The 13,628-nt window shown below is 38.9% G+C and overlaps 1 protein-coding gene across 6 annotated transcripts in view; it reads right to left on the reverse strand.

The window, feature by feature from the left end:
• Positions 1-1,904: 1,904 nt before the first annotated feature.
• The window catches only part of nebl (nebulette), a 304,548-nt gene continuing 292,824 nt past the window's right edge, over positions 1,905-13,628 (reverse strand). For all 6 annotated transcript variants that reach the window (XM_072253807.1, XM_072253808.1, XM_072253805.1 and 3 more), the window contains one exon: positions 1,905-3,072. In XM_072253807.1, the coding sequence (XP_072109908.1) occupies positions 2,896-3,072 (177 nt within the window). In that variant the 3' untranslated portion in view covers positions 1,905-2,895. The remainder of the gene's footprint in view (positions 3,073-13,628) is intronic.

Here is a 13,628-nt window from a genome sequence, read left to right on the forward strand (position 1 = left end):
CTTCCAAGGTATCGGCAAGTTGATAGTGCCTGGAGGTTTATTGCAGGGAGTTTCTCCCTTTTGCCGCCTGCTATCGGGGACTCGGGACTTTGAGACCTTTTTCTTACTGTGCGCATGGTTTGTTCTTCATCAAATTATGGTATTGTTTTGCACTGCTGTAACTATATGTTATAATTATGTGGTTCTGTCAGTGTTAGTCTTTGGTCTGTCCTGTTTTCTGTGACATCACTCCGGAGAAACTTTGTATCATTTCTTAATGCATGTATGCATTTCTAAATGATAATAAAAGAGAACTGAGTCTTCTCATAATCTAATCTAATCTAAATCAATAGAAAGATGTGACAAAGGATCGGAAGATGTTGAATCCTTGTGGATTGAGTTAATAAACTGCAAGGGTAAAAGGATGTTGATGGCAGTTATATATAGGCCTCCCAACAGTGGCTGGGAGGTGGACCACAGGTTACAACAGGAAATAGAAAAGGTGAGTCAAAAGGCCAATGTTATGGTATTCATGGGAGATTTTAACATACAGGTCGATTGGGAAGATCAGGTTGGTAATGGATCTCAATAGAGTGAGTTTGTTGAATGCCTAAAATTTGGAGGAATATAGACACAGTAAATACATAAAAGGTTTTTTCTGAGGTTGGACAAGACTAGAACATAGTTTTAGGGTGAAAGGTTAAATAATTAAGGGAAACTTGAGGGGGAACTTCTTTAATCAGAGGGTGGCAATACTGTGCAAGTGGCGGATGCAAGTTCAGTTGCGATATTTAAGAGAAGTTTGGGTAGGTGCATGCACAAGAGGTGTATGGAGGGCTATGGTCTGGGTCCAAATGGATGGGACTAGGCAGAGAAACAGGTTGTCACGCAGTAGATGGGCAAAAGAGCTTGTTTCTGTAGTGTAGTGCTCTATAACCAATGACTCTATACGAGTTCCTTATATCACTCCCTCACCTTTGCCAAATACATGGAAGAAGATAGTGCCAGCAAATGTGACTAAGGACAACATCCTCCAGATTGTTCACGAAACTACTTCTTTCACATCTTTTTCTTTCAGCTGTGGTTCTGCTACTGTTGAAGCCTGTGATCTACATTTTGGTGGTCTGTTTTTGGGTCGATTGAGCGATCTCTTGCTTTGCAGTCCCCCAGGGTGTTTGGTGAGGTTTTGAGCAAAGTATGCGGACTCAAGGCTAAGAGGCCTGAAGATGGGCCCCAAGCCCATGACTGATTCCTTTTCTCACCAATATTGCCAATTACAGCCTCAAGGAAGAGTGAAATCATCGAGGCCAATACAGAAGGTGGGCGGGTGTTCAACACCATCTGCCAGCTTCTTGCTCAATGCTGCCTGAGCAAGGTGGCTGCGTGTGAAGATCTCTCTCCCTCCCTCGATGCTGTCAGAGGATGGTGCCAGAGTTCTGGGTTTTGGGCATGGTTTAAGGATTGGATCCTAGTTCATGTTATGATGTGTTTCTGGTCACTTGTTTTTTGTTGCTATTTTGAGTGATTTTGATCAGGGAAGTCTGAAGGCAATGAATGATACAGCACTAGACTGAACTGAACTGAACTGCATACAGTATACTTGGACTTTTTCAATTTGTGTTTTATATTCTGTGCTTATTGTTCATTTTTATGCCATTTGCACAATCTTTTTGTGTGTGGGAGGGTTGATACTTTTCTTTGAACAGATTCATGGTTTTCTTTGTTTCATGGCTGTCTGTGAGGAAGATGAATCTGAGGATTGTATGCTGCACATACTTTGAATCTTTGAAATAGCGCACTTAATAGTTATAAATTACAAAGTTTACATTGTGTTCTTCAAAAAAACTTTAATATTTATGATGTGCATATGTGAAGGATAACAGCTATGTTGCTTTGAAAGAAATACTGACCATTAGTCAAGAGGATGAACATACTATGGTATCTTTATTTAATCCTTTGTGGCACTAGTCACAGTATTGTTGTGCTAGTAATACACAATTTTTCATTCATCAGGATAAAATTAATGAGAACTACTTTATAAACAATTCAATAAACTGGATTATTGACTATCAAGACACTGCAGACAGAGCATGCATAACCAATAACCAAATCAAGCAAAGCTAAACTAAACAAACCCAGATGACACTCATCCAATGGAATCTCAGTTTCTAATAACCCAAAATACTCCAAAATCTAAAAAGCAAAAAAAAAAAATCCTCTGAAATAAAACATTATCAAGCAAACTATTCAGGGTCAATTCGTAGTCTGAAGAAAGTGCTTGAGATATCCACAGTGCATAGGAAGACAGACAAAGTCCCACTAAGGAAATACTTCATGTTATACAGTTGACATTAGTAACCTTTGTGCATCTCACAGGCAAAATACAAATGTGCACGAGTTAGTATTAAATCTCTCCAGAATTAGCCCACATTCATTTGTAACACACGATTATCATGACGGACCTCTTGAACTTAAAACACTTTGCAAAAACAAGTATCTTCAAATACTACAGAAGCACCTAAAGTAAAGCTTCATACAGCCATTATTATATTTGTGGTACAGTGAGTTATGATCAAAGCTGATCATAACCTGCAACACAAACAGAACAGCTGAAAGTTTCTGTATAACTGTTAAAGACTAGCATTGTCAATGTTGATATGTCAACATTGTTAAAAGCCTTACTGACTGCAGGAAATCAGAGTAATGAGTTTTCCTTCTGAACAATATGATTAGTCAGTAGGAAGAAGAATTTCTTCGAAAGTCTCAAGAGAACATCATTAATACAATAATGAAAAGCTATTTAGATAGTAAATAGGATTTTAGTATATGTAAGAGTTATCTTCCCCTTTCAATATTTTAATTACCATTTAGTGTAATAAAAATAAAGGCTTAAGCACAAACGGTGAGAAACAGGATTCAGTGAAGAGGTTCAACATAGTTGGCTGGAAGCATTCCAGTTTTTCCAGTTCTCTGGACAGTGCCATACATCCAACCCTCATCAATTGCTTGTACATTGATGATATAATCGCCATCCTTGAAGGAAACCTCATCCTCATCAGCAGCAGTGTAATCATACATTGCTCGGTATGTCCTCTGTAAGGAAAAGACAAGTCATTAGTGTAGTGAGTATTTGCCAAATGAAGGTTCCATCATTGATACAAACTGGCAATGAAGCTAGACCCAGCTATCATAGGTTACTTACAGCAAAATAATTTAAGCTGATGTGAAGCAGCTTACCCGTCAAATGATAGAAATAATGACTACTGTGAGCTTGACAGCATCAAACTGGGCAAGACTGTGAGTGCATTACTTGTATAGTGTAGCAATGGCATGTAAAGATACAGATAATAGTTTTGAGAAGAGTGCTTTACTTCATATAACTACATTCACAGGCATGTGTATTGTATTTAATATTTGAGTACGATTGTTTGATTCAGTACTTTTTGTTTAAATAATTGATCACGGATTCTATGTAAGAAATACAGTATGTGAATGGCACACGTCATTACGCCATCATGTCATATGTGCCTCCCTCACTAAAGCAAAACAAAGTAGACAAGTTATCAAGGGCTCCCTGTGATTTTCTTTCCTTTAGTTTCTGGAGTTATAAAACATAACACCACTGACGAGTAAGTTTTAAAACAAACCTGAGACAATGACCTACCTGTTGAAGCACAGCATATTTTTCTTTGCAAGAGGAGAGGAATGCTTTATTGTTTAAAAAAGCACAGCACATGTTTCTTTGGAAGAGGAGAGATGGTCGAGTTCATAAAATAGGAAGAAAACTGATGAAATTTATGGGTTCATGAACAATGAGTACCAGGAGATGATAATACATTTTAAAAAAAGGTAGAATTGGTTGGCTACATTGGAAGGACAGACACATTAGATTGCACAATGGATTGATGGATAATACATACTGAATGAATTGAGCAATATTTTGAAGCAAATGAAATAGCCAATGAAAAGCCAGTGTTGCTGAGTATAATAGGTGGAAAAGCATACAGCTTGCTTAGAATTTTAACTGCTCCAACCAAACCAGCCAAAATATTGTGAAAGTAATGCAGGAACATTTAGAACCAATATCACTGTTGCTTGCAGAACGCTTTAGGTTTCATAAGTGGAATCAAAAGGAAGGGGAGTCTATTTCAGCTTACGTGGCTAAATTGAAGTGTCTAAGAATTGTCAATTCAGTGATGGGCTTAATGATGCACTGAGAAATCATTTAATTTCTGGAACCTTACAAGAAAGCATTCAAAATTGGCTCCTAACTGAAATACAAATCACATTTAAAAGAGCAGTTGAAATCTCTGTATCAATGGAAAGAACAGACAGTGATGCAATTGAGTTGGAGTCAGGAATGAATGCGAGCATGAACAAAACTGAAATGTCTAAACAGAAGCCTGCCTGGACAATCAAATTGTGTTATCATTGCAGCAGGGGCTCACATGCACGAGAATAATGCAGGTTTAAAGGTGAAGTATGCAGAAAATGTAACAAAATAGGACACATACCAAGAGCATGTCAGGCAGACAAAAATAAATGGACTCCACAGGGACAAGAAAAGGCTAAAAAGTTGCAGTTCAGGACGAGCACTATTCTGAATGCTGTTAAGAAAATATCTGATAATTCTGAGAGACACACAAAACTAAGTAGCCTTGAGATTTATTTTGTGAAAACTAATGAGAGACAAGCAACATAACTAACACCAAAAGGGAATGGCAAATTAATTAAAATGGAATTGGACACTGGTTCAGCTGTTTCAGACATCCCACAAAATGAGTTTGAACAGCATTTCAAATATACTGAACTGAAGGCTGCAGATATCCAACTAAGAACTTATACTGGAGACAAAATTAACTCCTGTGGGAATGGCATTCATAATAGTTAAATACAACAACCAACAACCCACATTGGCTTGTATGTGGTAGAAACAGAAAGGCCAGCATTGTGGGGCCATGACTTGCTGAGACAAATACAACTTGATTGGAGATCAATAAACAATTTGCATGCTACATCCCCTGTAATAAAATTAACTAAAAACTGAGAAGTGCAAAGTACTGGATGATGTCACAGCAGTGTTAAAGGATGGCATTGGAAAACTCAAACATATCAAGGGTAAAATAGTGTTAAGTGAAAATGCCACACACAAATTTTACAAATCCTGTCTGGTTCCTTACTACATCTGTGATAAAGTAGCCAGTGAGCTAGATCACATGGAGGCTGAAGGAATTCTTTCCAAGGTTGAGTGGAGCCCATGGGCCACACCTGTAGTCCCAGTAACCAAGAAGTATGGGTCTTTCAGGATCTGTGGTGACTTTAAGGTCACTATCAACCAGCTGCTGAAAGTAGATCAATACCTTCTGCCCAGGATAGAGGACATCTTTGCAAACCTTTTCTGGAGAAAAACACTTCAGCAAAATGGACTGAGGCCTACCTACAGATAGAGATGGAAGAAGAGTCAAAGTGTTTTCCACCATAAACACTTCCAAAGTGTTTTATTGCTAATAGGTTTATTTTTGGAGTAGTATCTTCACCTGCTCTCTGGCAAAAAGCTATGGGCCAGGGACTACAAGAATGCCCAGGCACTCAGTTTTACCTAGATAGCATTGTTACCAGCGACGACAAGGAACATCTACAAAATCCCAAGACAGTATTGAATAGATAAGAAAAATATAGTTTCAGATCATGATGCAACAAGAGTGAATTCTTTAAACAAAACATGTATTGTGGTCATACCATTCACAAGCATTACACAAATAAGCTGAGAAGATCTAAGCAGTGATGGACACGTCAAGGCCAAAGGCCATGTGAAGTTGCAGTCCTTTAGAGGATTTGTCAATGACTGTAATGGGTTCTTGTCAAACCTGGTAACTGTGCCCCACCCTTTGAACTCATTACTACAGATCAGGAAGAAATAGCAATGGACAAATCAGTTAGAGGTGGCTTTCCAAAAGGTAAAGGAAATGGTGACTTCAGACACTGCATTCACACATCATGATCCACATTGCCCAGTGAAGCTTGCCTGTGATGCTTCACCTTATGGTATAAATGCAGTCATATCACATGTTACGAGGTATGGAAGTGAATGCTTAATAGCCTTTGCATTATATTCCCTTACCACTGCAGAGAAAAATTACACACAGATTGATAGAAAGGCCTTGGGTATATTTGGGGTATAAAGCGTTTCAACCAGTATTTGTATGGGACAGAGCTTACCCTCATTACTGATTATCAGTCACTGGAGCCCATTTTCAATCAACAGAAAGGAGTTTCACTAACAGCCACAACAGGAATACATAGATAGGTTCTGTAGCTTGGAGAACACAATTACAAGATCAAATTCAAAACAACAATTAATCATGGAAATGCTGATGGATTGTCCAGTTTACTCTTGGAAAAGGAAATACCTGAAAAATTTACAAAAATCGACACTCCCCTTGATAGTTTGTCCCTAATGCAAATTGAAAGTCTCCCTATTACCGCAGAGATGATCCAAAGGGAAAACAGGAAAGAACCTACACTGTCTCAGGTCTACTTGGCAACCCAAAATGGCTGGAATATGCAGCAGAAGTTTAATTGCTAGAGACGAAAGATGCTTAGACCCGTCAGAATCACTTCCTGCAGTCCCAGCCGACAGCCACCACAGAGGAGAGTCCAGAACCCGAGATTGCTTCACAGACACAAGTCCCACCTGCTAAAGACATTGTCCCACAAGAATAAGAAATCCTCCACAGCAATCAAATCTTTAGGCCTGAATGGGACAATTTAACACTTACTAGGTTGTGCATATCTAATGTGTATAGTAGTTGTATTATCATTAAAGGGCATACATTACATTATTTGAGTTGAGATGCATTCTTTTTTAAGTTAGAGTTTATAGCTAAGTAGGGAGGAGTGTAATTTCAGTAATATTCTAAATGTATTGTTTGATTAAGTATTCTTTGTTTACATAATTCATTTGCCAGTTATATGTAAAGTATGTGAATGGCATACGTCATTACATCACCATATCATATTCATATGTGCATGCCTTACTAAAGAAAAACTAAGTAGACTATTTATCCTGGGCTTTGATGTTTTTCTTTAGATTAGTTCCTGGAGTTACAAAACATAACAGTATGGGTGAAACTCGTACAGAAAATCCTTACGTTTGTAATTATAGTTTTATGTTGCTAGTCTCACAGTATTTTACTTACAAGAAGTTTTTTTTTTCTTTACGTTTCATATGAAAGTATTCCAAATGAAATCCATTAGATATTTTAGTCAATCGGAAAGCTGCTGCACCAGCTTCTTGTTAATCTGAAAAAGGTAACCAGCATTTGGAAAGTGGTAACCGCTACTGTTTGTTATTTTTATTAATGATTTGGATAGTGGGAAGCTGCCCCATATGGAGGTGTATAAAAGCAGAGTTTATAGATTTAAGGGAAGGATTAAGTGGGTTACAGGGGAATAGGAACATGACTTTTTTCATCTGTTGGTTGTTGCAATCCAGAACACACAATGCCTGGGAAGGCAGTGGAGGCAGGTACTCTCACAGCATTCAAAAATGAAGACCACTTGAATCACTAAGGCACAGAAGGCTACAGACCAGGTGCTAGTAAATGGGGTTAAGATAACAATATTCTTGATAACATGGTGGGCCAAAGGACCTGTTTCTGTGCTATATGGTTAGATGAGTCAATGATACTAAGTTATTGAAGAGAGAAAAACTGAGGCAATAAAACCCATGGATAAATGAAAGCAGCACTAGACAGTTTCATTTGTAAATGAGAATGCATGTTGCTAAAATTGTAGGATGATATTAAATCCAAAAGACTGCTAAGCAGAGTCATATGGCATGGAAAAAGGCCCTGACAACCAATTCCACTTGTCCACACTTGGCCCAAATCCTTCTAAACCTCTCCTATCCATGAACCTGTCCAGCTATCTCTTAAAAATGTTACTGCACCTGTCTCAACCACTTCTTTCAGCAGTTCATTCCATATATGTAACTTACTCTATATAAAAAATGCTGCGCCCCAAGTCTTTCCCCTCACTTAAAAACCATGTCCTCCAGTTCTTTATTCCCCAAGCCTGTGCATTCACTCTATTCATGCCCCTCATGATTATATAAGATCACTTCTCAGTCTCCCACACTCCAAGAAAAAAAAGTCTTAATCTGTCCAATCTCTCATATAACTTAGTCCACCAAGTCCTGGCAACATCTTCATAAATCTATTCTGCATGATCCAGTTAACTATTTTTTATTTCTATATCCAGATGATCAAAACTGAACACAATATTCCAAGTGCAGTCTCACCAGTGTCTTGTACAAAACAATATAACCTTTCAATTTCTATACTTATTGCACTGACTGATAAAGGTGAAGGTGCCTAGAGTCTTGTTCACTGTGGAAGTCCTACTTGGATTTGACTTTCCAAAAGTTAACAGCTCGTACTAATGAGAATTAAACTTCACAACAATGCAAAGGGTTCCTACAATTTCTTCTCTGGCTCTCGTGGTACTCTTTGACATATCTGGTCAGATCCCAGAGATCTGTTTAACATTATATCGTCTAAGACATTCAGCACCTCCTCTATTGTAACGTAGACTATCAACAAGATATCCCCCATTAACTATCCCTAGTTCCTAACTCTTCAAGTCTATCTCTATGGAATAACAAAAGAGAATTTTTCATTAAGAACCTTGCCCATCTCATACAACCCAACACAAGGATGTTCAATTTTGTCTCTGAAGTGCCCTATTCTATCTGTAGTTACTATTTTTCCCTTAATATACATTTAATCTCTTTGGACTCTCCTTAATCTTCTCTGCCAAAGTTATCTCATGTCCCCATCCTGTTTTCCTTATCGAATATATTCCTGCATTGTTGATACTCCTTCAGATACTCACTTGGCCCCAGCTGCCTCCATCTTAGTCCTGGCTAGGGCCCCAATGTTTCTTGTCCTCCAGGATTCCCTACTCCTATCAGTATTGCCCTTCACTCTAACAGGAAAATGTAGACCTTTAGCCCTTGTTATCTTGCATCTAAAAGCCTCCGAATTCCCGGAGGTCCCTTTGCCCACAAACTCTTGACTAATACCATTAAAAGTCACCTTGTTCCAATTTAGAAGTTTAACAGTCACCTCAGTCACTTACCCTGCACTATTGCCCAAGAGTAGGTTGAGTTTTGTTTTTTTCCCAGTAGCACCCTCTACATATTTTCTGAACACACAACAAATTCCACCACATCTAAGCCCTTAACACCATGGCAACATTGATCCATGTTAGGAATGTTAAAATCCCTTACCATGACAACCCTATTATTCTTGCAACTCTCCACAATTCTCCTGCATTTTTGTTCTAATTCTATTTGGAGGGCCTGTAGTATAATCCCAACAATGTGATTATTCCCTTCTTAATTCTCAGCTTTACCCATAAAGCCTCATGAATGACCCTTCACTAATTTCATCTGACTTCTGCCATGATATCCCCATGATCAAAATTGCACTCCCCTTCATCTCTTCCCGCCACCTCTATCCTGCCTAAAGCACTTGTACCCTGGAACATTAAAGTTCAAAGTAAATTTATTATCAGAGTACTTATTTGACACCATATACAATCCAGAATTTCATTTGCTTGTGGGCATATTCAGTAAATCTATAGATGAATAACCATAACAGAATCGATAGAAGGCCCCACCAACTTGGGCATTCAACAAGTGTGGAAAAGAGAAGAAAATGTACAAAGTCAAAAAGAAAGAAATAATAATAATAAATAAAGAAGCAATAAGTATCAAGAAAATGAGATGAAGGGTCCTTGAAAGTGAGTGCATTGGTGGGCCGGCTGGTGACGTAACGACACCGGCGCCGGACCCGGGAGTGGAGGTTCCCGGGTTTGAAACTAGTCAGGTCCGCTCCCGAGACATTTTCCATCCGTGCCGGGTTGAGTATCAAGATCGCAACTCAACCTCGTAAAATAAAGGGAAAATACTGCGAAAATGTCTGTGTGAGGAGTGGCGTGCCACACAGTCTCTCTCTCTCTCTCTCTCGCTCTGCACCTTGTAAAGTACTATGAAAAAGACATCACAGACACACGCACGGATGCACAGACGCGCACGCAGACGCAGACGTAGGCACACGCCAAAAAAAAAGAAAGTGAGTGCATTGGTTGCGGTTGTGTTGAAGTTGAGTGAAGTTATCTCCTTCGGTTCAAGAGCCTGATGATTGAGGGGTAATAACTGTTCCTGAACCTGCTGGTGGAGTCCTCAGTCTCCTGCACCTCAGTCACTATTTATTAACAGTAAATGACATAGAAAATGAGGTCAGAATGCTGCAACAAAATTCTCTGACAACACAACATGTTATGAATGGATTTAAATGTCATCCTCAACCCTGAGGGATTGCCAGTGAAAGCTGTGGTTGATTGAGCAGCCAAAATTTGACAGGTGCAGTACAATGTACAGAATTGAGAGGCTATCCATGGAAGAAGGGAAAAGTATTTTATTGCTTAAATGAACGCTACATCTGGTGTCAATGGAACAAAGTCAGTATTCAGGTTCAATTTTGGTGAGCTTACTTAAAAGGAGTGCACTTGAACACTGATTTTAGAAAGTGTTCACTAAATTGATCTCTGAGATGAAAACACAACTTTTTGAGGAGGCTTTACAAAGTAGATGCTGATGAGATATCAGGAATGGACATTGAATCAATTAACATATCCAATTCGGAGAGAACTGAACTTTGGTTGTTAGGAAAACAAAGTAGAGCTAAGCCAACATCAGTTTAACTGTTCTCTTTCTGAATGGCAGAGCAGACATGAGGAGACATATATGGCATACCACTGACTCTATTGCAGTTTCTCATAGCCATCCAGGCACCCAAAGCATTTCAAAGTCAATTAAACATTTTTGAAATGTTGGCTCTGATGTGCATTCGGGAAATTCAGCAGTCATTTTTTGCATACGACAATTGCTAACAAACAGCAAGTGATAATTAAGCTGCTAATACACTTTAGGTGGAATTGTGCAATCTTTTAATCGACCTGAGAGGGGAAACTGTTGACTATTATCTCATCTGAAGGGTATTAGCATGCCTATCAAAATGAAGTACCATTCTGTATTGTCAACCCAAATTAGGTCACCAACGTCGAGTTTGAACTGTTGACCTTCTATCTCAGAGGCAAATGTCCTGTTTATACAAAACTGCTTAAGATTAAGTACCAAAGAATCCAAAATAATTTTTAAAATTGCAAAATCTTTATATATGGAAATGTAGGCCTACTATTGTGAAATTTCTGCATGTCTTTTCATTCAAAAGATTTTATAAAAGCTATCAAACTGCTGAAAAGAATCCAAACATTCACTTGGCTAATAATGAATAAATGATCATTGACTGACTTCTAAAGGTAAATACATGACATTAAAAAATCTATGTGTTTACATAGAGGAGAACAGCATAAAGACATTTACTTCCTCAAATGTAGGAAAATGAACTGGCTGCTGAGCAAACTCCCATGAAATATGATTTAAAAGTGACATTGCCACATACAGAAGTAGCAACAGTTTCATTATATTTGTAAATTTTATTGAATAAACTGAAGGTTTATTATTGAATAAACCAAGGTCAGCAAATACTTATCACATCATCACTGAAAATTTGTGGCATTGTACAAGGCCTCTGAGCCCATGGTAACTGGGTCAGTTGTAAATGAGCTATCTAACCTAATCTCACTATCCCACATTAAGTCCCTAACTCTGCAGTTATGTTAAGAGTGAAAGGATTACAAGGAACAAAATTAGTCCTCTGGAAGCCCATAATGGTAATCCATGTGTCGAGCAAAAACAAAATGACAGAGCTCTTAAATGAATCCTTTGCATCTGTGTTTACTCAGGAGACGGACACAGAGTGAGGCAAAGCAGCATCAACTACATGAACCATATACAGATTACAGAGGAGGAGGTGTTTGCTACCCTGAGGCAAGTCAAGGTGCATAAATCCCCAGGGCCTGACAAAAGTGTTCCTTTGGACCCTACGGGATACAAATGCAGAAATTACCAGAGCCCTAGCAGAGATATTTAAATCATCGTTAGCGACAGGAAAGGTACCAGAGGATTAGAGGATAGTCAATGCTGTTACACTGTTTAGAAAAGGCTCCAACATAAACCAGGAAATTATAGACTAGTGAACCTAACATCAATTGTAAGAAAGCTATTGGAAGGTAATCTAAGACATACAAGTATTTGGATAAATATGGACTGATTAAGAATAGTCAGCATGGCTTTGTGCATGGTATGTCATATCCAACCAAGTTTATAGAGTCTTTTGTGTAAGTTACCAGGAAAGTGGATGAAGGCAAGGCAGTGGATGCTGTCTACATGGACTTTAGTAAGGCATTTGACAAGGTCCCGCATAGGAGGCTGGTGAAGAAATTTCAGTCGCTTGGCATTCAGGATGAGATAATAAATTGGATTAGACATTGGCTTTGTGGGAGAAGAGAGAGAGCGGTAGTAGAGGGTTGCTCCACTGACAGGAGGCCTCTGAATGGTGGTGTGCTGCAGGGATTAGTGCTGGATCCTTTGTTGTTCGTCATCTACCGTATGTATATCAATGATCTGGATGATAATGTAGTTAACTAGATTAGTAAATTTGCAGATGACACCAAGATTCGGGGTGTAGTGGACAGTGACGAAGGCCATCATGTCTTGCAAAGAGATCTGCATCAGCTGGAAAAATGGGCTGAAAAATGGCAGATGGAATTTGATGCAGACAAGTGCAAGGTTTTGCATTTCAGCAGTATCAACCATGGTAAATCTCACACAGTGAGCGATAGGGCACCGAGGAGTGTGGTAGAACAAAGAGATCTGGGAATACACGTTCATAATTTCTTGGAAGGGCATCACAGGTAAATAGGGTCGTAAAGAAAGCTTTTGGCATATTGACCTTCATAAATCAATGCACTGAGTACAGGAGCTGAGATGTTACATTGAAGTTGTATAAGACATTGCTGAGGCCTAATTTGGAGTAATGTGTGCAGTTTTGGTCACCTACTACAGGAAAGATGTAAACTAGGTTGGAAGAGTATAGAGAAAATTTACAAGGATGTTGCAGAGTCTTGAGGACCTGACTAATAAGGAAAGATTGAATAGGTTAGGACTGTATTCTTTAGAACATAGAAGACTGAGGGATTTGATAGAGGTATACGAAATTATGAGTAGTATAGATAGAGTAAATGCATGCAGGCTTTTTCCACTGAGGTTGGGTGGGCAAGAGTCACCTACAACTGGAGGTCATGTGTTAAGGGTGAAAGGTGAGAAGTTTAAGGTGAGCTCGAGGGGAAATTTCTCCACCCAGAGGGTCATGAGAGTGTGGAATGAGCTATCGATGCAAGTGAGCTCGATTTCAACATTTAAGAGAAGTTTGAATTGGTACATGGATAGTAGGGATATGGAGGGATATGGTCCAGTGCAGATCAATGGGAGTAGGCTGTCTAAGTGGTTTTGGCATGGCTTAGATGGACTGAAGGCCCTGTTTCTGTGTTCTACTTTTCTATGACTCTATGACTCTACACACCCAAGTATTTGTTCAGTGTTCTCTCTGGAAGAAAGATCTTTTCCTCATCTACTGTAACCTGTCTATTACTTTCACTTTCAATCTACGTTTCTTGGT

This window comes from Mobula birostris, chromosome 3 (assembly GCF_030028105.1).
Source record: "Mobula birostris isolate sMobBir1 chromosome 3, sMobBir1.hap1, whole genome shotgun sequence".
NCBI lineage: Eukaryota > Metazoa > Chordata > Chondrichthyes > Myliobatiformes > Myliobatidae > Mobula > Mobula birostris.